The sequence below is a fragment of the Nyctereutes procyonoides genome, unplaced genomic scaffold, assembly GCF_905146905.1.
Source record: "Nyctereutes procyonoides isolate TBG_1078 unplaced genomic scaffold, NYPRO_anot_genome, whole genome shotgun sequence".
NCBI classification, from domain to species: domain Eukaryota; kingdom Metazoa; phylum Chordata; class Mammalia; order Carnivora; family Canidae; genus Nyctereutes; species Nyctereutes procyonoides.
In genome coordinates, this window is record NW_026575140.1 from 23,813,615 (window position 1) to 23,836,729 (window position 23,115).

General features: G+C 50.8%; 1 protein-coding gene across 4 annotated transcripts in view; it reads left to right on the forward strand.

Moving 5' to 3' along the window:
• Positions 1-23,115, forward strand: part of BANP (BTG3 associated nuclear protein) — a 105,780-nt gene that overhangs the window by 45,435 nt on the left and 37,230 nt on the right. For 2 of the 4 annotated variants that reach the window (XM_055305159.1, XM_055305160.1), the window contains exons 5-7: positions 3,501-3,617; positions 5,175-5,350; positions 18,894-19,133. In XM_055305159.1, the coding sequence (XP_055161134.1) occupies positions 3,501-3,617; positions 5,175-5,350; positions 18,894-19,133 (533 nt within the window). The remainder of the gene's footprint in view (positions 1-3,500; positions 3,618-5,174; positions 5,351-18,893; positions 19,134-23,115) is intronic. The other 2 variants (XM_055305161.1, XM_055305162.1) reach the window with 1 other exon arrangement.

Here is a 23,115-nt window from a genome sequence, read left to right on the forward strand (position 1 = left end):
TGTGCCCTTCTGGTGTTAAAGATTAAAAAGCCTGGGCTGCCCGTAAATAAAGCTCTGTGCCGTAGGAAAGTCCTCGGCAGCAACACCAGTGAAACTGAAGGTGGGTGCTAGCAAGATCTTGGGGATTCTGCTGAGCACAGAAGCCAGTCTTGAAGGTCATGAGATGTGTGATTCCACATCCCTAACCTTGCCGAAGTGTAAGAACCATAGGTGAGAGCAGGTTAGCAGTTGTTGGGGAAACAGGAATGAGGCTGGGAGGGTGGGTTTTTCTAAGAGGGCAGCACGAGGCTGCTCCTTGGCAGCAACACAGGTCTACACATGGGGTCAATCCACCCAGAACCACACATGCATACAGGAGGCATGCAGAACTCATGAAATCTGAGTAAGGACTGTAGACTCATTAACCGAAGTATTCCAGGGTGAAATCCTGTTTTTGATGCTGTGCTGTATGACAGGTGTTATAGGATGCCACCCCTGGGGACATGGGACGTTATGTACTACTTTTATTATTTCTATAGTGATTTCAAAGCAGAACTGGGAGGGGATACATTCCTGTGTGTGTGATAGGAGACGAGGGACGGCCACAGTACACCCGGTGAGGGTTTGTTACTTGGAGTTGGCTCACACGGTTGTGAGGGCAGCCAAGCATGTTTCCAGTCCAGGGCAGGAAGGGGAGAGCAGGATCAGAGGAAGGAGCCAGTTGGTGTCTCCAAGACCGGGAAAGAGAGCCTAAACCTCCCACCTGATCAGGCCAGGCTCACCTAGGATAGGACTTTTAATTACCCCTGCAGAATAATTGCTTCATAGCATGTGCCTGATTGAATAATTAGAGAGAGTAATTCAGCCTAGGCAAAACACACTTATACTATTGAACCAGTTTTCCCATAGCAACCTTTAGATGACTATTTCATCTTATTAATGTGACATGGATGTTTCTTAATTTTTGAAAAATGAAATTTTTTAATATAATTTGAGGTTGATATAAATGCATTTGATTAGTCAGAAGGGTATAATTTCTGGTACATTGTAATGTTGATTTATTACTTTCTCAGATGTTTGCATTATAGTCTAAATACCATCATCTGCTTAAAAGTACCCCACGAATGAGCTTTCCACCATTGAATTTCACCTTATTCCTTTGCTTTTTGACAGTTCATTCCCATCTCATCCCCTCCCTGTGCAACGGGAACACAGAAATTGGAGCTGAAAAATGTACTTCCTGTTGCCACAGGCCCCAAGCCTTAAAAAGGTCTTTTGGATTGAGTTCTCCTGACAGTCATTAGTACACATTTGAATAAAACAGAATATGTGTATAACTAATTCTTAATAATTCAGTGTTGTGAATGCAGTCTTGAGATGGATGGGGCTTTTGTTTTGGCTAATTTTTGAATCCGCCGGTGATCATGACTTATCACTTAAAGTGAGAGAAGGTTCAGCCCTGTTCCTGCTTCCAGTGTTTTTAAGGTTTTAAATGCTGAGAAACCTTGTTCACAGAAATAACTACGTGGGAGGAGAAGTGCCTCTCAGTTCCTCAGGTTGTGTCAAAGGTCTTTGTAAGCTGCTGTCAAAAATGATTTTTGATGTCCTCTGAGCTGAAAAGGCCAGTAGGTCCTCTGTCGGTTTTATTGAAAGCAGAGAACACTAAAGCATTCACATGCTCTGGGGTGCTTCGTTGGTCGATGGAGGTGTCTCTACGGCTTTCTCATGCCCAGCGGTGTCCCCTGGGGTGTTGATATTCCGGATGGACAGTGCACATCTGTGCATTTGCAGGGACAGGTCATTTTCTTTTAAGGTGGGAAAGGGGCTTTGGGAGAGGGAACAGAGACCAACCAGGTGCTCTTTCAAGGGGAAAACATTGTTGTTAGGAAGGAGTATGCAGTGTGGGAATTCGGACGATGGGCTGCTGAGAGCTGTCCATGCCCAGGAACCCCCTGGGCATCTTGGTGGACCTCTAGGGCTACCTGTTTACATTGAAGCTTGTTGCTTAAGAATATTACTTCTTTGACCTTAATGAGAACTGTTAGGTATATTTAGTCAAATAATTTTGCTAGATGGTGCCATGAGTAAGTTTCAGTCTGTTTCCTTTGGGACTTCTGAGACTGCTCATGTGCTGCCATCTGGGTGGAGTCCCATTAGGGGGCCCTGTAAGCCCCAGGGTGGCTCCACTTTGCTCATGGAGGGAGAGAGGTGGAGAGGCACATGTGGGACCCTGGGGGACAGCAGGGTTCCTTGGAATATACTTCACGAAAATACCAAATGCGTGCAAACCTGTCATCTCCTGTTGTGATACGTAAGACCTGAAATCTTGAAAGCCTGCGTGTGACCACAGTACCAAGCTGAGGTCACCCAGGCCACTTGTGATGCCTGCCCTGTGGATAGGCTGCAGGGATTTGGTGGGTTACTTTCGCTATCACCGAAGAACAAGTAGAATCCCTGAAAAAATACTACATTGGAATGAAATGGAGTTGATTTTGCTTTTATTTTAGAAAACCACCCCATGGTCCTGTGATGTACTTGGGCATGGAATGGCACTGTTTGTGTCTCTCATTTTGGGAGGGGGCATTTAACAGCTGTGTGGCTGTGACACAGGGCTCCATTTTCATATGTGCTTTTGGTTCTATGAAATCTTTTCCCAGAGTTGTGAAATTCAAGAATGACACCTTCTCAGGTCAGATTTCCATGCATTCCATGGGAATACCAGTCCATGCATGGTATTCCCATGCATTCCCAGTGCTCCCGGCCGCCTCATGACACAGCATGCTCAAATTTTCTATGGCCATAGCACCACTGGCCAGAAGCTTAATGACTGAGCATCTCCAGGAGTACGTGCCTTGAGATAAGCTGTTGGCCACTGCTTATTTGACCATACCGTGCCGCCTCTAGGAAGGCCTCCTGATGGGGGCTCTATTCCTTCACATAATCATGTTCCTTCAGAGACCCGAGGCCCTTTGTGGTTGGTGCACCCCCCTAGTAGAACATGAGGTGATAAATGTGTGGTTTTGCCTGCAGCCTTCCTGTCACATTTGCCCCTGTCCTTCCAGAGCTAACTAACGTTCTGGAATGATGTCGACAAGCATGGTGGTTATGAAAGCCTTGATTTGTCACGTAGGGGCGGAGTGAGTAACAATGTCAAGCTGTGTTTCATGCAGAAACCCTACTAACTGCAGAAGACCCCGGGACCCCCGCTGCCTTCTGTATGAGGGTGTCCGTGTTCCTTTCTCCGCCCACCTGGGACTACAAGCAGCAAGGGTCGAGGGTCGAGGGTCAGTAAACTCTCTCCTAGGAAGAAAGCAAGCAGAGGGAAAGGAGAAAGAAAGCCCCACCCAGGCCACTCCCTGCCCAGTGTCAACTGTAAATGCCGCGTGAGCCCCGCGGGGGCCCCCCCTCCCCTAGCGCAGGTCATTGGGAGCTGACTGTATTGAATGACTCTTATGTGCTCTTCAAATGAATGTTGTTGTGTTAAGGTCTTCTTTTTTCTTTGTGATTCTTTTGTTCCGTAGCGTCGTCCCCCAGACCACAGTAATACTCAACAGTGATCGGCAGACCGCCACTGTAGCCAAGATGGACGACCCCTTGAGCAACAGGGCGCCGGATTCCCTGGAAAATATCATTAGCAAGTCAGTAGCCACCACACCAACCCCAGCACCTCTCACTGCCACTGCCACCGCGATGAGTCCCCCCGAGGACCAGTCGACGTTCCGCGCGGGGCACGGCCCACGGTTCTGTGTGGTCAGGGGGCGGTGCCGCGCCCGCCACAGAGGGGTGACGCGGCCGGGGAGACGGCTCTGCTGCGTCCCCCTCCCTGACCACCACGTGTTCTCACCTGTCTGTCTAGCAGCGTGTCAGGCCAACGCACGGCCTTAGTCTGCTAAGTGATGGAGACCCTTCAGGGTGACAATTTTTTTCCTCCCACCTTTTTCTCTTGAGACTTTGTAAATGCAACCTTGGTCAGACACGGGAGTGCACAAAAGGCATCATGCGATGATGGAGGCCACCGCGGGTGCCCCTGTGTAGGGCTCAGGGCCCAGCGTGGCCTGGTAACATGCCCCGAGAGGGCCCCTCTGCTGATGGCTCCCCTCTGTGTGTTCACAGAGCTCCATTTGGCCTCTTCTCTGGGTCCTGTCTGCAGATCGTTCCTCCCCCAGCTGTGTCCTGTGCCCTTTGTTGTTCTAGCCACTCCTGAGGGCCCCATAGTGCTGCGGCCTGCTGTGCTGGGGGGCGGGAGAAGGCCTGGCTAGATGCTTGGGGGCCAGGGAGCTCTTGCCAGTGGTGAGACACAGGGTCAGGCATGCCAGGGGCTGACCCCGAGCGATTAGGAGCCAGGGCAGCTTGAGCAGGCTGTTGTGAATCGAGTCCAGAAGGCGGAGCCCCCTTCCCGTGGCACAGCCAGGATAGGAAGCATGTTTTGTCTCTGTAAGCAGGGAGGTGGCATTTCTTCCACTTTCTTTGTGCCCACTAGTGCCCGCGAAGGGTATGTTGTTGAGGCGGTCTTGGAAGAGCTGCGTAGCATGTCTCCAGGCAATAAATACAGATGCTTTGGGCCTTTTTTGGAGCTGGTGACTTATGTCCTGTTTTCCTGGCAGTATCTTACAGCCCCATATCAGGACCCCTTAGGGTGGTGAAACTGTCCCTTAGGAAGTTCTTGGCTGGCTTTTTAGATCCATTTCAGTGGATTTTGTTGGTGGGAATAGTTGGGAGTGATAATGGCCATTAACAGAGTCTAGTTGCTTCTGGTAGGTCTAAGTAGGGAGTGGATTGGATCAGTGAAAAGTCTCCAGGTTCACTTTCTCTTAATCCAGTCTTTCCTTTGCATAGCCTCAAAAGTTACTCAAATGTCCACGTTTTGCAGGATCACCTCTGTGATCAGAGAGTTGCATTCTAGGCCTTGAGTCACAGTGGGTTGTGATTTTTTTTTTCTCTTGTGCTACAAACATGATTATAAACTTTGCAATTTCATACAGTTTCTTTCCAACCCCAGACTATTTCGTGCTGCTCAGTTGCTGTTAATCTTGGTAGGGAGAGCTGTATGGGGAGACTTGTGAGCTGCTGCTCCATGCGCAGTTAGTCTCTGATAAATGAAGGTGAGAAGAACATGGCAGTGCCTCAGTGCTAGTGTCTGCTTGTTGCTCATGGCACACTCACAACATTGGCTGGTGTTTTTGTTTCCCGCTCAGCGCGGTGCCCGGGCGACGACAGAACACCATTGTGGTGAAGGTGCCGGGTCAAGAGGACAGCCACAACGAGGACGGGGAGAGCGGATCCGAGGCCAGCGACTCCTTTTCCAACTGCGGACAGTCGGGAAGTCAGAACATTGGCAACAACGTCACCCTCATCACTCTCAACTCAGAAGGTGCGCCCGCAAAGCTTCTTTCCTTTGCCTGAGAGGCGGTAGGTACGGCTTCCTGTCCTGTTCTGTGTGTTTGCCGCGGAGGAAAGCAAAACAGTCAGCCTCACAGTGTTTCAACTTGATGATGGCTCACAACCAATCCATGCTTGGTGGAAACTGTACTTCAAATTTTGAATTGGGGTCTTGTCCCCGGGCTGGCAGCGTGCAGTCTGGTCTTGGTGATGCGAGGTAGTGGCTCCCAATCAGTGGATCCGTTTCAGTGGATTGGTGCCGTGGTCATGCAATCAGTAGCCACCAGCCCGACCACTGTTCCACACCTCCCCCGCAAGCCCTTCTGTTTGCCCCTTTCAGCGCGCTGTGTTCGGTAAGTTCCATGAGCTCTCTCACACGGTATTTGTGTGACATGATTTTGCCCAGCTGTAGGCTAACGTGGATGTTCTGAGCACGTCTAGGGTGGGCTGGGCGAACGTGTGATACTTGGTAGGTTAGGGGTGTTAGATGAATTTGTGACTTAAGATTTTTTCAACCTATGATAGGTTTCTTGGGACATAGCCCCATCCCCAGTTGAGGAAGATCTGTACATGTTTACTGTTTTTAAAAAGTGATGGAAGAAAGTGAGAAAAACATAAAATTTCATGTCCAGAGAGCTCTGTAGAATCCTGTGGGCTTTTTCCATGTGAGCATAAACATGGTATGATTCATGGTGTGACACGGACCTCATTCATGCATGTCTAGTCAGCTTCTGGAGGCTTTCTAATGACAGGCATTGTGCTTCTATAACTAGTAGCTGGTCACTGCCTTTGACCATAGGTCTCTATCCACGTCTCTGTTGAGGACCAGACACAGGTGCTCAGAGGGGATTGTACAACCTTTCATGAGATGTAGAGGGAGCTGCTCTGCTGGCTGGACGTGAGCCTGGACGTGAGCCTCTTTCACCCACACCAGGGCTCCTGTCCCCCCGTCTCTCCTGCCAGGGTCTGATGTATGCTCTCGACTGGCCCTGGTCCCTGCTGCTGGCCTGATGTGCCTCTCAGAGGCTCCCTGCTGCCTGGCACCTTTGCCCTGCCTTTGTGGGCCAACCTCGGCTTCCCACATGGCTTTTCATAGCATGGGGAAGAGGGCAGATTGATGGTTTAGCGCTGTGTTACTGACTTCTAAAGCCTCTGTTTCATTTACTAGTAAACTTGTCAGGTTTATTGGTTTTATGTCTGAGTTGTTGATTATTACTAGAAGCACAATATCGATTCCTAAAGGCAGTGATGTAGATTTACTGAGCAAAGATTTTCCTATTAGGTTACCATATCTGAAAGATTGAAGACAGTGTTTTTCTCAAAGTTTTGCTCAATTCTGACATAAATTGCTAGGATTGGGACAGCACAGCAGGAGTGGGGAGAGAATCAGAGTTTAAGGACAGCGTTTTTTAAAAACTTAGATCGAGGGCAGCCCGGGTGGCTCTGCGGTTTAGCGCCGCCTTCAGCCCAGGGCCTGATCCTGGAGACCCGGGACAGAGTCCCACGTCGGGCTCCCTGCATGGAGCCTACTTCTCCCTCTGCCTGTGTCTCTGCGCCCCCCCCCCCCCCATTTCTCTCATGAATAAATAAATAAAATCTTTAAAAAAAATAAAATTAAAAAATAGAAACTGAGATCGAATTTAAATACCATAAGGTTGACCATTTTAAATAAGCATCCAAATCAATGGTTTTTAGTACATTCACACGGTTGTGCAGCCATTGCCCAGGCTAATTCCAGAACATTTCTGTCAGGACGGAAGCCCTGCTACAGTCACTGGCCATTCTCTCTGGTATTCACCAGTTCACTCTCCATCCCCGGAATTATGTGTTGTAGGCGCTTCACACACGGGGGAGCCGTGTAGAGCACACCATCCCTTCTGTGGCTGGGTCCTGCTCCATCATGTGGGTGCACCACATTTTGTCCATCCATCTGTTCATTTGTCAGTGGACACTTGAAGTGCTTCCAGTTTTTAACTGTGATGACAATGCCTATCTAGGTAGTTTGCGAGAACATGTGTTTTTGTTCCTCTTTGTAGGCACCTGGGAGGGGAATCACTTAGTTTTTTTACACATTAAGTTTGAGGAAGAGAGGGATGCCATCAATCTCAGCTAATGGAGATTTACCATCCATGGTAGAGATGGCGTCTGCAACTACGTGTTCTTCCTGTCTGTGCACGTGGATTCTGGGTAGATGCCCACATAGGTCTGGCTGGCCACTCAAAGCTTCATGTTTGTTTGGTTTAAACTGCATCAGGGAGCATAGCACCTAGTTCTGTGAGTTTCTCAGGTTATCATAAAAACAAAATATTTCAGCTTTTTATGTGTCTTACTGTGATGTGATTAATGTAAGATATATTTCATTTGGGGAAACTGCAGAATGCTGCTCAGTGAACACAGAAAAGAGTCCAGCTTTGAGGTTAGTAACATCTGGGAGACAAAATACAGATTTTCTTTTTTATCTGAGTCTGAGCTCTTGATGAGCTGACGCACTTTGTGGAAAGCATTGCTTTCTAGTGGACTGTGTCCATTGGGCATGATGGATGGAGAATGCCTGTTGTTAGGATTGGGGCAAGCTAGAGAAATCTCTCTGATGATGAATTTTACTTTGGGGAGATCATAATTCAGGACCATTCTGTTTGTCTCACGAGGAGAAAGCGTGCTGTGTTGTGTGCATCCTGCTGACTCTGCCCTTGGAGGGTCTCCCCCAGAAGTTTGACTGCTGTGAGGAGGCCAGGCTGTGCTGCCCCAGCCACCACCATGGTCAGGGTGAAAGGACATGGAGGCGGACAGGGTCCTCTTCATGTGGTTGCCGTGTATGGAAACATTGAGGAAAAAAAGCTCATTCATTTGTGTCTCTTGTATGAGATTTACTGTTGACCTGTAGTGGCATCATGGGTTTAGTCCTCTGAGATAGACGAGTGTGCTGAGAGGTGGATTAGCACTTTCCCTGCCTCATCCTCCCTGAGACCTGCGTGGCTCAGCTGGAGACAGTGTCAGGTCAGCTAGTTTATGTTAGGGAAGCTCTTGTTCACATGCAGAGCTCTGAAGGGCCCTGGGCTTGGCGTTTGTTTGTGGAATCATTGAATTCCTGATAATGGCCCAGAGCTGCAACTAGACAGATTGTTCTTAGAACAGTATTTAAGTGGCTGCAGTTCTAAAAAACCATAGGTTTCAAAATGGTTATTTCTTAAGAATTCCAAATGGTTTACACGAATTGATGTGTGTTTTATATCAATTTGGAGCCCATTATTTACTCCAAGGCACCATATATATTTTTTTTCTTAAGAGAGAGCAAGTGAGCATGTGGTGGTGGGGGGGGGGGGGGAGAGGCAGACTGAGCGAGGATTTGAAGCAAACTCCCTGCTGAGTGAGCCAGCCTGGAGCCCAAGGTGGTACTCGACCCCAAGGTCATGACCTGAGCTGAAATCCAGAAGTGGATGCTCGACCCACTGCCACAGGTACACCAGGCCAAATCATGTGATGCCCATGTTCCTAGCTCCTCAGAGTGAAGGAGGAGTCTAACTGCCATGGGCACCTCGCTCACCTGGGTTCTTGCTCCTCTCATCTCGTGGCTGTTTGGTCCATTTACTCCTGCCTTTGGAAAGTACTAAGTGTGAGAAAGATAAAGGGACTCTTTTATACACTTTGATGAATCTGTTTTTCCCCAAGGATATTTTTCCCCAGCACATGTAATCATAAATTAGGCCCACATTCCTTACAAACTACAAGTTCAGTAAAATCAAAAGTGTGAATTAATTGTTGATGAAAATCCCTCTGAATAACCATTTCCTTCTGCCCTTCTGTTGGGAGAGGAACGAGAGGCCTCAGTAAAGAGACAGAATGCTAGATCTTTCTGAGGTCTGCTCAGATCCTTAGTTGCAAGTGTCGATGCAGTGTGATTAGAATGTGCTAGAATTGTGGGTCAGAAATGAACATGACCTCCCATGGTGTCAATAGCTAGATTTATGTTTAAAAAGGTTAAATTTCCTAAGGTTGCCCTCAGGTAAACGTAATCCTACTAGGTGAGGTAAGAGTTATTTTCCAAGGGTACCCAGTTAGTGCTGGACCAGTTTTTTTGTTTTTTGTTTTTCTAAATCAGAGTCTAAATATTTTGGATTTCCGAATTGAAATTTGTCCCCCTTGAAAGTCAGGTTATAATGGGCTAAGTGAAAACATTCCTGAGATGCAGATAAATTATGTCATGTGTTCTTTTTTTTTTGTTTTTTTTATATATATATATTTTATTTATTATAGCATGAGAGGGAACAGGAGCAGGGAGAGGGAGTGAGACAGAGGGAGAAGCAGACTTCCCACGGAGCAGGGAGCCCAATGTGGGGCTCAATCCCAGGACCCCAGGATCATGACCTAGCTGAAGACAGATGCTTAACTGACTGAGCCCCCCAGGTGCCCCTGACATAAATTCTTTATGTTGTCATGACATTAAAAAACATTTTATTGGTGATCATAAATGGGGTCCTGAGAAGAGGGGGATCACAGACAGGTTAGTGACCAGTTAATACCAAGTTAGTGAAGATGACTGGAAGAAGAATGCCAGTGGGTCTTTGAGTGTGACTGGTCAGCAGGGCTCTGCTGTTTGGCCCATCTCACGGAGTTCCAGAATGGGTGGCATGTGATACTGATTTGTGATACCCTGTCTGTGCCCCATGGTTCCCACTCATTCATGCCCAGGAGGATGTGCCCTAGTCATGATTGAGATCATGATGACTTGTGCTCAGTAGGTGACCAGGCCTGGTCCGTGGCCTTCTCCCTCACTCAGTGTGTGCTCATGTGGTTTCTGTGGAATGTGCTTAGAGTTGTGGGGGAAAGTGTTGGCTTCAGTACCGAAGACCGTTTGTTTTTTTCCCTTTTCCTTATTATCTTATATGTAACTCGACCCCCTTGAGTAGCCCATTTAAAAACCCCAAATTATCCATCTGTTTATAGCTTACAGATGTCACATCACTCCCAGATGATCATGGTTGTTTGGGCTATGGGTACAGAGTTGACTGTGCCTAGTTCCAGAAAGGCAGGCCGTCTGGTTGTTTAGGTTGATCTAAGGGCGGAGTGTTCTTGGTGCTCATTTCAGGTGACACACGTGAATAATGGGCACGATCAGAACATGCCCAGTTGTAAGTGTCACGTGTGATCCAGTGTTGGGAGGGCATGTTTTGGAAAGCCTTGGTCAACTCGTTCCTAGGGCTGTTCTCCATGAGCATAGCTGAGCCTCTGGTTCCCCTCCCCAGCCTGTGGGCCTCCTTGTCCTCACTGTCCCCCCTCCACAGGGCATGGAGAACGCCATACTGCATCAGTCCCTACTCCGGAAGCTGATGATGTTTGCTCCTGGAACTCTCTGGTTCAGGGGGACGTGGTGAGTTGGATGCAGTGGGGAGTGAGGGCCAGGGGAGAGGTGAGAGTGGAGCCTCTGGAGGAGTGGTTGGCACCCTCTAGGTGAAGGCAGAGTGGGCAGGGCAGTGCAGTGATGGGCCTGGGCATGGAGTTAGTACCAGCTTGGAAGAAACTCTTAAGTCCCTTGTGGTCCATATATTACTGCTGATCCCACACATTTCCTAAAGTAGCTTCTGTGACTCTGACCAGGCCTCGCAGCCTCTGAAAGCAGGAGTGGACAGTGGAGCGGGGTTCTGTAGCCTCAGAGCCCAGAGGGCATTAGGGTAAATGAGCAGAGGCTCCCAGGTAGCCTTTTCTGTTTGGTCCTTTTTAAATGTACAGAAGCTGTTGGACTTCAGCTTGGGTGTGTGACAGGGTGTGCGTTTGCTGCACTGCAGGACAAGGTTGCCACCCTCTTGGTAGCGGGAAGACCCCCTCTGTTCCCTCAGCCCTGAGGGCACAGGTCCCGCCCAGCACCTCATAAAGCCTTCATCGGGGTGTTGCCTGTGCCGGGCTTCCTTCTCTCTGGAGGCTCTCGGCCTGCTCCCAAGCTGTGGTGGCAGAGAAATGGGCACATTAGTTAAACTGTGGCCCCTTCCCTCATCAGACATGTAGAAGGATGGGGGGTTGTGCAGGGCAGGATGGGATGGTGGGCTTGAGGCACAGGGAGGTTGTGGTGTAGATCTTCCCATGGGGAGCTCAGCACATGGCCAGCTGGGTGCAGACTGCTTCAGGCATGGTTGAGTAGAATCATATTTTCACCTTAAGAAAGTTTTGAGTGTCCTTGGTAAAAATTTTGTAACTATATAATTGATTTAAAACTTTCTACTCGGGACACCTGGGTGGCTCGGTGGTTGAGCATCTGCCTTTGGCACAGGTCATGATCCCTGGGTCCTGGGATCAGGTCCCATATCGGGCTCCCTGAAGGGAGCCTGCTTCTCCCCCTACCTATGTCTCTGCCTTTCTCTGTGTGTTTCTCATGAATGCATAAATAAAATCTTTAAAAATAAATAAATAAATAAAACTTTCCACTCAACAACAACAAAACAGAAATAATCCATTCTGAAAAAGCACTTTGGAAGAAAGTGGTAGGATGTACCAGTTCTGAATCAGAATCTGTGTAATTTGTTGTAGTTTGTTGAATGTCAATTTTATGGATTTGGAAATTCTCCAGTTCTGTTTCATGTGATTGTAAAAGCCCTGGTTTTGAAGGAAGGACAACCTATTGGGGGCCACCTGGCCCCCGCTGCTGTCCTCTGGGCCTGCGGCCATTCATGCCATTTAAGACCTTTCTCTTTAGATCTTCCTGACCCTCTTCTCATGCCAAGTGTTCATTAAATATCCACTGATACACAAGGATGCTTTTGAAACATCTGTATGTGGTCTTCATAGAAGTTTAGCTAGCAGATGGCCACAGCTGACAAGTTGTGACAAGTGTGCTTTATTTTTGCATAAAAATAGGTTCCAGTATCCTGGAATATCCTGGCACATGATTTTTTTTATGGGACAGATAATTGTAGGTAGCACAATGATCAACTGTTGCATGTATTACATGCAGAATTCTTCTTCTTCTTTTTTTTTAAAGATTTTATTCTTTTGAGAGAGAGAGAGGATGCATGCATACACACGATGGGGGGAAAGTAGAGGGAGAGAGAATCCCAAGCAGAATTTGTGTTGACCCTGAGGTCATGACCTGAGCTGAAACCAAGAGCCGGGTGCTTCATTGACCGAGCTGCCCAAGCACCCCCCCCATTTGGTATTCTCTGCCTCAGGTGGAAGAAATTCATGATTTCAGGTGCAGTCAGTCCTTGTCCGGTCCCCGGAAACACGGAGCTGTGATACTTGGGTGAAGCAGAGCAGCCTGAAGGCTGCTGGCACTGGCCTGCCATCACCTGCCCTGTGAACTCTGTGGGTTTACCCTGTGGTGGCATTCCTGCCTGGGACCATCTCTTCCATTTGCTGTGGCATGTTGCTTTTGAAATTCATGAACAGTTTGGGCAGTCCTGTACAAAAGCCAGATGAAAGTGAATTTTTGATATAGATGGAGGATACAGCCTGACACCAGTCCTGACCACGAATCTGTTCTTTGAAGACTTGCCCGGACATGGGAGGGAGCCGACCTTAAATGAGGTTGACAGGAACTTTGCTGTGTTGGGGAGCTGGCACCATGGTCTCTGTCTTTGAACAATCCTGGGGCCCTGGGTGAATCACAAAGTGTTGCCTTCTTTTGGTTTGGTCTCTGTCCTATGGGTAGTGTCCCCTCTCACGACTCTGGAGAACTGAGTATGTGGAGTCTCAGTAATAGCCAGCAGACACTGCTGTGACAGGCGGCTGTCAGTGAGCATGTGGGGCCTCCGGGGGTAGAGCTGAGACCCCTGGCCTTCCCTCTTTGGGAGCTGCGGACATGTGGGATGCTGTGCTGGCAGGCGGATCACCATGGGCAAAGCCTAACGGCATCCGGAGTGGCCGCTCACCTGCTGGATTGTCCCCTGCCATGCCACTCCGAGGTGATGCACAGGTACGTGCAGCAGTGCCATGAGTCATGGCGCCTCTGGATCAAGGCAGCTCAGCAGGGAGCCAGCCCTGTGCTGGCACGGGGTAGGTCACGTTGATGCTGTCTGGGAAGAGAGATTCATGCAGGAAGTTGGCCCTTCTCTCTTTAGCCTGGCCGATGGTGGCTGCACGGCCGCACTTGCATCTTGGGGCTCTTTTCTGCTCATTTCATCTTCCTGGTGCTGAAGTAGAACCTCAGAACAGATATTTTGTACTGAAGTGTGTGTTTAGTGGGAAGAACATTCCAGTTACTGCTGAAGGTTTTTTTTTTTTTACTATTATATTAGGTTTTTCAGAAGTGCTAGTTAATTTCATTGAAGGTTTAAATAATTAGAATAGAAGGTAAGTTTATTTTTCTTATAATTTGGTAGTTTTTAAATAAGGCCAGTGGAGTCTTTCTATTATTTCAGATGCCCAAACTGACCAGGCTATTTTAGTAAAATAAACATATCCTTTTTTGAATTGTCAAGAGGTGAATTTCTTAAATATTTATGTAGGAAGGTGTTTTCATTATCTTTTCCATTTAAAAGACGTGATTCATTGTCACTGGTGAGAAGCTAGAGTCTAGCCTGGCTTCTTGCTCCCAAGTTGGAAGTGAGGTAGTAACAACTGAGTATTTCCAAGGGGAGCAGAGCTGAGCCAGGGGTCAGCCAACATGACCTGTGAGGGACCTGCACCTGAGGCCTGTCCTCTTGCCACAGGGTCATGGAGGTGCTGCCCATCTCCTGGAGGACCACAGATAGTGGTGATGGTGGTGGTGGAGCCCCAGTCCCCGTTCCCACAGGGATGCTTCCATGGTGGGGATTTTTCATTGTGTTACTCAGGGTGTAGTCCTTGTCTGCCTAGCTTGACTACTCGCTTTAGAGATGAGTATGTGCCTGTCATTCACAGGGCATCTAGTGAAGTTAGGGACGAATAAGTTATAAACAGGTCATAAAATGCCTTGTAAAAGTTTGAGATGTTCGATTGGAATAAAGTTTCTGGATCATATTCTGTGTTGTCAGAGAAATTTAAACTATTATTTTCAGGAGTGATAAGGGAGCAGGGGATAAGGAAAGTTAAGTTTTAGCCTCATTTACTTTTTTTTAAAATTAATTAATTAATTAATTTATGATAGTCACACACACACACACAGAGAGAGAGAGAGAGAGAGGCAGGCAGAGACATAGGCAGAGGGAGAAGCAGGCTCCATACACTGGGAACCCCACGTGGGATTCGATCCTGGGTCTCCAGGATCGCGCCCTGAGCCAAAGGCAGGCGCCCAACCGCTGCACCACGCAGGGATCCCAGCCTTATTTACTTTTGGGAGAGGGAAAAGCATCTCCTGAAATAATACTTACTATAGGAGTCTAGACTGACTTCTTTCATCCTCTAGAATATTCTTTGTGCTTGGCATGGAGGACAGGCTCCTTTGTCCATGGGCAGGTGTCAGCATGGAGCAGGGCCCTAGCTGGACATTGAACCAGTGTCCTTTGTTGACTTGGTGAGGGATCTCCCGCATTCTCCTGCTTCTGTTGGAGCACCTTCAGCTGCAGCAGAGGTGCTGGGTTCATGTAGTGCCTTCCATGTCCTGTTCTGCGGCACCACTTAGCAGAGACCAATTGGCAAATACAGACTTACCCATTGCTGATCACTCTTACTGATGATTATTTTTGATATGAAAAAAAAATGAGGTTTAACTGTCATTTGTAAGTTTTCTCACTCATTTAACATCGTATTTTGCTTTCACATAGATGAAATCACTTTTTCATTCCTTCCTATGGAATCACTTTGAAAATACTCGCATTTGCACTTTTGGAATGCAGGCGCAGTGTTGCTCTGGGACCCCTGTGGCTCAGGATGCCACCACCCCTCCCTGCAGGCTCACGTGGATCCTCCTGTTCAAATACTTAGGTCCAGAGATGCTGCTTGGTGTCACTAGACACCAGACCTCTGGTTCGACCGTAGTTACAGTTAAATCAGCAGTGAGTGTTGGAATGTGGGAAGGTTTCAACACCACAGGTCCTGAACTGAGCCCTGGTGCTTCTTGGACTGATGAGTAGCCCCATCAGCAGTCATGTGTGTCCTCTGTCACCGCCCTCCCCCCGAACATCCCCTGCCCTTCAGTCCTCAGCATACACCAGGTCACTCCCCTGTCCTTCCTATTTCCCCTACTTGCTTTGTGGCTTGATTGACTGCTGCAGGTGGAGGGAAATCTTTCCACTCTGTGTGGTGTAGTGAAGACTGGGTTTACTGAGGGTTTACATCCTGAGCATTAGACCCGGTGCCAGGCATAGATAGAATTGGCCAGTAAGTATTTATAGGTGAATCAATAAATGCCTGAGAAGTTACAGCTTTTTTGACATTCCATATATGACTTCAAGACAGCCCCCTTCAAGTCCCATCCCATCTGTACTTAGGTTACTTGTCCGTTTTGTTTTTCTGTGGGTAGACTAACCGTGTGATAGTAGCTGATCGATGTTCAGAAACACACATCTACTGAGCACGTGCTCATACATTGATGTTTCTCAGAAATGATACTGCTTCCTTGTGGCCTGTTCTGAATTGCAGAAGTCAGATTTGTGTTTTGTTTTCCATCCTTAGGAAAAGTCAGGAGCCTAGCCTCAACCCCAGCTAAGCAGTACTTCCAGCTGCAGATCCGCCCCGATGGCGACGTGGTCCTCTGGACAGGGTTGCTGAGGCTCGCCTGATGTTCATGCAAATCTCGTGATGCAGGAGCTCAGCTGGGAGGGGCTCCCCGTGAGGGGCTGGGTGTGTGAGTCACCGCTGGGCTGGCCACTTGCTCTGCTCCAGGCCTTCGGCAAAGCTGGGCGGGGTGGGCTGCCCTTTGTGGGACTTCTTCCTGTGTGTGGAGGTTGGAATGTAAACATCAGGACATTCGAAACAAAGCTCATGAGAAATCCTGAAGTGGTGATGACCTGGCTGTGGCGTGATCTAACAGCCACTTGACAGAAAGCTGGTGTCCCTCTTGCATCCCAGCTGCCCAGGGGAGGTTTTGTCCCTCCTTATGAGCATCCTTTCTCTCCCCTGGTGGCCTGTTTATGCAGGGGCATGCTCACACCCTAACTGGCTTCAGTGTTGGGGTCAGAAGAGGTTGGTAAGCTGCTAGGTTTCCTGGCAGAATCGATGATTCTCTTGGTTTGTTTCCTTCTGCCAAAGGTTGAGGCTCCTTTAAGTTAGTGTGTATTTGAAGCCCTTTCACATATAGACTGGGTCACTACCATGGCTGGAAAGCTGTTCCAGGGAGATGGAATCCATGGTTGAGCAAAGCCAACCCCTTTGCTCTGAGGGTCTAGCTCGGAACCAGGGGCTGGCTGCCAGCCTGGTCTCTGCCTCATGGTGTCCTCACTTCCTCCAGAGAGCTGGATAGGTGCCAGTGGATGTGTGGCTGGCATGGCCCTGGTAGAGAGGTTTCCCCACTGCCTGCCCCCATCTCTGCCTTGTGCCTGTCTCATGATCATTGCTGTGGCTTTGCTAAAAGTTGAGAAGATGAGGATCCCCCTCCCCCCTACCGTGAACGCTGAGCTCTGGGTGTTTGCATCTCACACTGTCCTTGAGAAAGCCAGAATTTGGGGTGTGCAGTGATTTTCAGTTTGCACAGGAGAGGCTGGAATCGATTGCCGGGGGGTGGGGTGGGGTGGCTCTGCCATCTGCTGATTCTGGAGCCCTCCTCCCAAAGTGCTCTCCTGTGGACAATGGCCAGAGATCAGACTAGGCAGCTAGATGGGGTAGCTAGTCTGGGTGTGAGGGGACCTGGAAGAATAAATGATGCTAGAAGTAGCTGGAGCACATGGCACCCTGTGGAGCAGCACCTGCTTCCAGACACATTTAAGGATGTCAGGTCTGCTGAGTCAGAGGTCAGGTCCCAGCAGAGCATGCAGCCCCCTGGGTACCCAGGTCCTGGAAACCTGCAACTCATCAGGCACCAGATCCTGGTCCTCCTGGGGCCCTGCTCCTCCAGGGCACCCCGCTCCTCCTGGGGACCCCGCTCCTCCAGGGGACCCCACCTCTCCTGGGGATCCCACTCCTCCTGGCCCCCCTCCTCTCCAGGGGACTCTGCTCCTCCCTGGGAACCCTGCTCCTCCTGGAGATCCCGCTCCTCCAGGAGACCCTGCTCCTCCTGGGGACCCTGCTTCTCCAGGGGGCCCCGCTCCTCCTGGGGACCCTGCCTTTCCTGGGAACCCCACCTCTCCTGGGGATCCCACTCCTCCTGGCCCCCCTCCTCTCCAGGGGACCCTGCTCCTCCCTGGGAACCCTGCTCCTCCTGGAGATCCCGCTCCTCCAGGAGACCCTGCTCCTCCTGGGGACCCTGCTTCTCCAGGGGACCCCGCTCCTCCTGGGGACCCTGCCTTTCCTGGGAACCCCACCTCTCCTGGGGACCCCGCTCTTCCTGGGACCCCTGCTCCTCCTAGGGACTCTGCTTCTGTGATCAAGCAAGGCTCGGGGGGTTTCATTCTGCAGGTAGTACCTTTGAGATTTTAAAAGCACAGATGGTGCACTCCTTCGTGTTCAGGAAAGCATGTGTGGCAGGGAATGAAGTTTCCACAAGACAGGGAGGGAGATCACAGTGCTCTGAGGAGGAGGTTAGAGGTGCTTTAAATCGATAGACTTCTCGGTTCACTCTGAGAGGCCAGAGGGGGGAAGGGAGTGGGGGGCAGGGGGCATCCACAAAGCTGGGCAAGGGGGCGCCCCATCCTCATGGAAGGACTCCACAGCAAGGAGGAGAGCATGGGCTGGTCAGCCCACACCTGGAGCCCTCTGTCCCGCTGAGTTGCCGGCTGCCTCCTCCACAGTGTGGGGCAGTGCCACTAACGTCCTTCGTCTCAGCTAGGATGTGCCTGGCCTTCCTGAGGCTTCTTCTCAGAGCAGTGCTGAGGAGAGGCATGAGGGACAGGGTTGCGAGTAGGTTTGAGAGGTGGTCCTGCCACTCAGGGCCTCCAGAATGGCCATCGGAACCGTCCCCTGCCCCGGGCGCCAGAGGGCTCAGCCCGCTGTTGTTCACCACCCTGCCAGATGCCAGCAAACCTAAAACAAACAGAGTTATCTTAGGTTATTTGTGGTGCTTTCCCCGCCAGGATGTGAGGAGAATCTGTTGTTCGAGGCGAGTGCATGCCTGGTGTCACCTCTTCCAGACTTGCGGGCCAGCATTTGGGTCTGGGTGGCACGCGCGGCTGGTGCTGCGGGGCCTCCTGTTAGACTGGCAAGAGTGGGGGGCAGGCCTGGCTCCCCGGCACGGCCTGGCCCCAGGGCAGGCGCTCTGCCTTGTGTTTGCTCTGAACTGAGCTTGGGCGGGGGGCCGTGCGAGCCAGCCTGGGAGGCGAGAGGGCGTTTCCACGTGGCAGCAAGTCTGCTGTCCATCTCTGAGGGTGGGCGGTGGGAACCAAGGTGACTCTCGTTGGAACGGTGTGCCAGTTTCTGTTCATCACATGCCCTTTGTGACCCTGGGGGCCGCCTCCTGTGCTCCCAGCCATGCTTTGGAAATTGGGGGAGCTGTTCACCAGCAACCACCACGCAGGATCTGTGTTGAACGTATTTGAGCTGAGCTCGGGGCGCTTGGGCTTGTGAACTTACATGAGACTGTGTCTCCTCTCTTTCAGAGGACTACCCCAATGGCACGTGGCTGGGCGACGAGAACAACCCCGAGATGCGGGTGCGCTGTGCCATCATCCCCTCCGACATGCTCCACATCAGCACCAACTGCCGCACAGCCGAGAAGATGGCACTGACGCTGCTCGACTACCTGTTTCACCGGGAGGTGCAGGCTGTGTCCAACCTCTCTGGCCAGGGCAAGCACGGCAAGAAGCAGCTCGACCCCCTCACCATCTATGGGATCCGCTGTAAGTGTGGCCTTCCTGGGTGCCTGGTCACAGGCCACGGCTGGCTGAGCCTTCACTCTGGGGTTGGGGGGCCTGCTGGCCTTGGTGCTAGCCACAGAGGCTCCGGGTGGAGCATCCCCTTCAGTAAATAGCGCTGGTGCCTGCCGTGGGAAACATGGGGACGTGGGCCTTTCAGACCCTGGCTCCACCAGTCCTTGGGCCTCTCTGGAGGTCGGGGAGGAGCAGAGCCAGAGTATTCCCTGCCCTCCACTGAACATGGCCTTTCCTGGGCTTCCCGGTGGCACAAGCAGGGTGCCATCTGCTTCCTCCTTCGAGAGAGGGCTGTGTAGTTAGGGGCTGACCTCCCCGACTAGCTAGCATATAGTACTGGTCCTGATGTCCTCACAGCCTCCGTGGTGTTCCTCCTCTCTGAACAGTGCCCTACCTCAAATCAGTAATCCCTATATCCTGTTGGTGACATTTAAGGGGGGGGCAGGTGACCCATGTCTTTCTCCGGAAGGGAAAGGAAACCTCTCTGCCCTGGGCTTGTCCACTCCACGAGCTTGCCTGACTCTGGGAGACATTGCTGTGGCTTATGATCCAACGTGAAATGAAGCAGTGGACTTAGGAGATCCGAGATTTCTAATGGAAGGGCTGGGTAGCCGGGTGTGAGACACGGATTCCGGAGAACCACTGTGCTTGAATGTCGAGTTTAAGTCTGAGCTGGCACAGGGGGAACGAGTTCACCCAAGTTCACCATCTCAGAGCAGAGAGAGTGCTGTCCTGTTGGGAAAGAGCTGTGTTTGTCACCGGAAACTCTAGTGTGATCCCCGAGTCACCTGTTAGGAACACAGAGAAACAGGCTGGCTTTTCCACAGTTATTGTAAGACTAGCGGGAGTATTTTTCTCTATGGCCACTTATACAGACTTTTGATTAAAACTGAGGGTTTCCTGCTGACTGCTGAATCATCTGGTTATGTCTGAGACATGGAATCTAGCTCCCTGCTCATGCTAAAATGGCTCATTATCCTGGTTTCCCTGTCTCTTGGCCCTGGGCTTTCTCCCACTCCTGTCTGAACCACTGGGGGGTGGGGAGGTCTGTCACAGACCCTCAGGGCCCCCTCGTCTGTTTTTCTGGGAGACTGTTCGTGTGGCCAGGTGATGGCAGCTCCTCAGATGGGGCCAGAGTGGTTCAGGGATGAGCAGAGAATTGCAGGAGGGCCACAGCAGTGGATGTGTTAGGCTCCATGGGCCTCGGGGTCTCTTGTGACTGCTTAGCTCTGGAAGCAGCCACAGGCCAAACACAAACAGACCTGCTTGTATTTGAACAAAACGTCATCTTTAAATGCAGGTGGTGGGCTGCTGCCAACTGCCAGCCCCTGCTCTGGAGCAGGATGCTGACCAGAACCCTCCAGTGTACTCGCTCACACCTCTCCGGTCTATGACGAGGCACGTGGTGTGCGTGCAGCCCGAGAACACATGGTTGTGTGTTGACAGGGTGCTGTGCGGTGGTGTGTGATTGCATGATCCATAGTGCCCCTTGCTGGAGGTTTGTGAAGATGAGTGTGATTAGTCCACGATTCCCAGTAGATTCCACGTGTGGTCGGTGTTTGTCAACAGCCAAAGCCCTGGCTGGCAGTGTGCTTGGGAGGTTAGAAGAGGCAGCCCTAATGGGGAGGCTCCGTGAGCAGCTTGGACCAGGACCAGGACCAGGCCCAGGCTGTGTAGGCATGATGGCCTCTGGGGGGTGGACTGCTCTTCCCATGGGGAGTTGACAGCTCCCAGAACCTGAAGCTGGAGCATGGTTGCCTCTCATTTGCAGATGTACCTCAGAGCATCTGTCAAGGAGTATGGGCTCCCTGCGTACAGGCTGTGACTTGTGGGTTGTTAGAAGCTTGGAAGAGGTTCTGGAGAGGGGTGGAGAAGCCAGGTGATGTGGGACAAAGAGCAGAAGCACATGGTGATGGGATCGACATGCTCATGCCCAGAGAGACTGTGTGGTGTGGGGGAACGTGCTGAACTGACCAAAAGGGCCAGCCCTGTTTCCTGTGTGTAGAGAGGTTGGCCTGCCTGTGAGCTGTCCTCCATCTGGGAAGCACTGCTGCCTTCCCAGGGTATCAGGAAGCATGAGGTAAGCATCTTGCCTGGTAGCTGCCACATAGCAGCAGCTTAGCAAGGGAGCATCTGTTTTCTCCTAGCCCTGCAGACTTCAGGGCATGTCCCCCTGGGGGGACTGTGCTCAGCAACAGGGAGTTGCTGGCTGTGCTCACCAATCATGGCACCACATGCACCCATGCCAACTGGGCTGAACCCTCCACCCCAGAAGGTAATGCCCTGCAGGTATGCAGTCCCCCTAGAAGGCCTCTGGTCATGACCTCCTGTGGGATGGGAGTGCTCCAGAGTCCATGTCCATGTGACCAGTACCACCCTGCTGTGTGGGTAGTGTAGCTTTGGTAAACGAGCTCTGGGGAGGGAGGGTCTTGGGCTGGCTGGCTTTTGGGGAGACAGAAGAAGGATGGCGGCATCTTAGAGAGGCCATGTTGGGAGACTGATGAGGGTGTCCAGCCCAGGTCTGCAGCAGTAGAAGCAGAGGGGTGCTGATGGATTCTAGAGATTCTGGAAACATGAGCAAGGCTTGGCTAAACAGAAACTCAGAAGGTCGCCTTTATCACTGCATGCTGAGGAAGATGGCCCACTTTCTATATAGCAGATGACTAATTTACTCTCATAAACCTCTGACTTACCAGCAGAATGGTTGTATTTGCATTGAAGCCAGGTGGCAGGACCCTGTGAGCACATTGGCAGGAGAATGGGCCACCCGTGTCCTCTCGTGGGAGAACAGCGGGGGACAGAAGGGTTCTGGGGATCAGGCTGTTCGGGGCTGGTGGAGGGCTGCTGTGGATAGCTGCTTTCCGTAAGCAGGCAAACTTGGCCATGTGTCTTTCCCATGCAGGAGAAACCTGTGGGTCCTTCCTGACCCAGACTATGTACATTTGTTCTTTTTCATGTGTAATGTGTAAAGAATGAAGTATCTTTTAAAAAGAAAATCACTGGAATTGAGATGGACCATCTACAGGGAGTGTCCCCTAAGAGGCAGGGCCTGCCCTCACTGGGCTTCCATTCCTCCAAGGCCACTGCTGAGGGAGTGGGCGAGGAGTCCTGTTGGTAGGTAGCAGCTGTGTCCTGGAACTAGCCATCTAACCGTGGCTCTGGGTCTGCAGCATGCACGCCCGTTCACCATGTGTGCCCCATGTCCACCGCTTCCCAGCAGAAGAGCAGAGGGTTGGGGCCTGTAGCACTGCACATCTGGTGAGGGCTGTGCCTGTGGGTGATGCTCGCAGCTTATCATGTGCAGGTTGCTGCACCCTCAACAACAGAAGCCATCAGGCAGCACGCGAATTCCTGAGCATCCAGCTCTGTCATGTTCAGAGTAGGTGCTGGTTTGGCATCTTCGTTTGGAAGCAGGGAGTGGCTGTTGGCCTGGGTGAAGCTCGGGGACAAGATGGGCAGGAGAGCAGAGCACCCGGTCTGGTTGCACAGGCGCTTGCCTGTGGGTTCTCCGAAGCCTGGGCTCCCCCTAAGCCCTCAGCAGCAGGGGGCGGGTGCACCAAGGCATCATCCTGGGGTAGAGCAGTGCAGTCAGGCCGGGTTTCAGTCAGGACTTTGGAGAGTTAATCATGTGACTTCGTGCCAGTTCCCCCTTGCCTCTCACTCGTACATAGAGAGCAGACTTGGGGCCGACACCCTCCCCCCCTGCATACAGTAGGCCCTGGCCGTGTCCCTCTCCCTTTGACTCCCATCCCAGTCTTACTGGGGAAAAAATTACCATTTTAAAACATACAATAGGCTGTGTTTCTAAGAACTGCCTTTCTAATGAGGGAACAAGGAGGTTTTTTTGAAAGCGAGAAATAGTGCATAAAATATTCCATGAAAAGCATGTTTGCTTTTCAGGGTGTCAGCTTGTTTAGGGCTCTCCAGGACTGTTGGGCTTCCCCAGATTTGG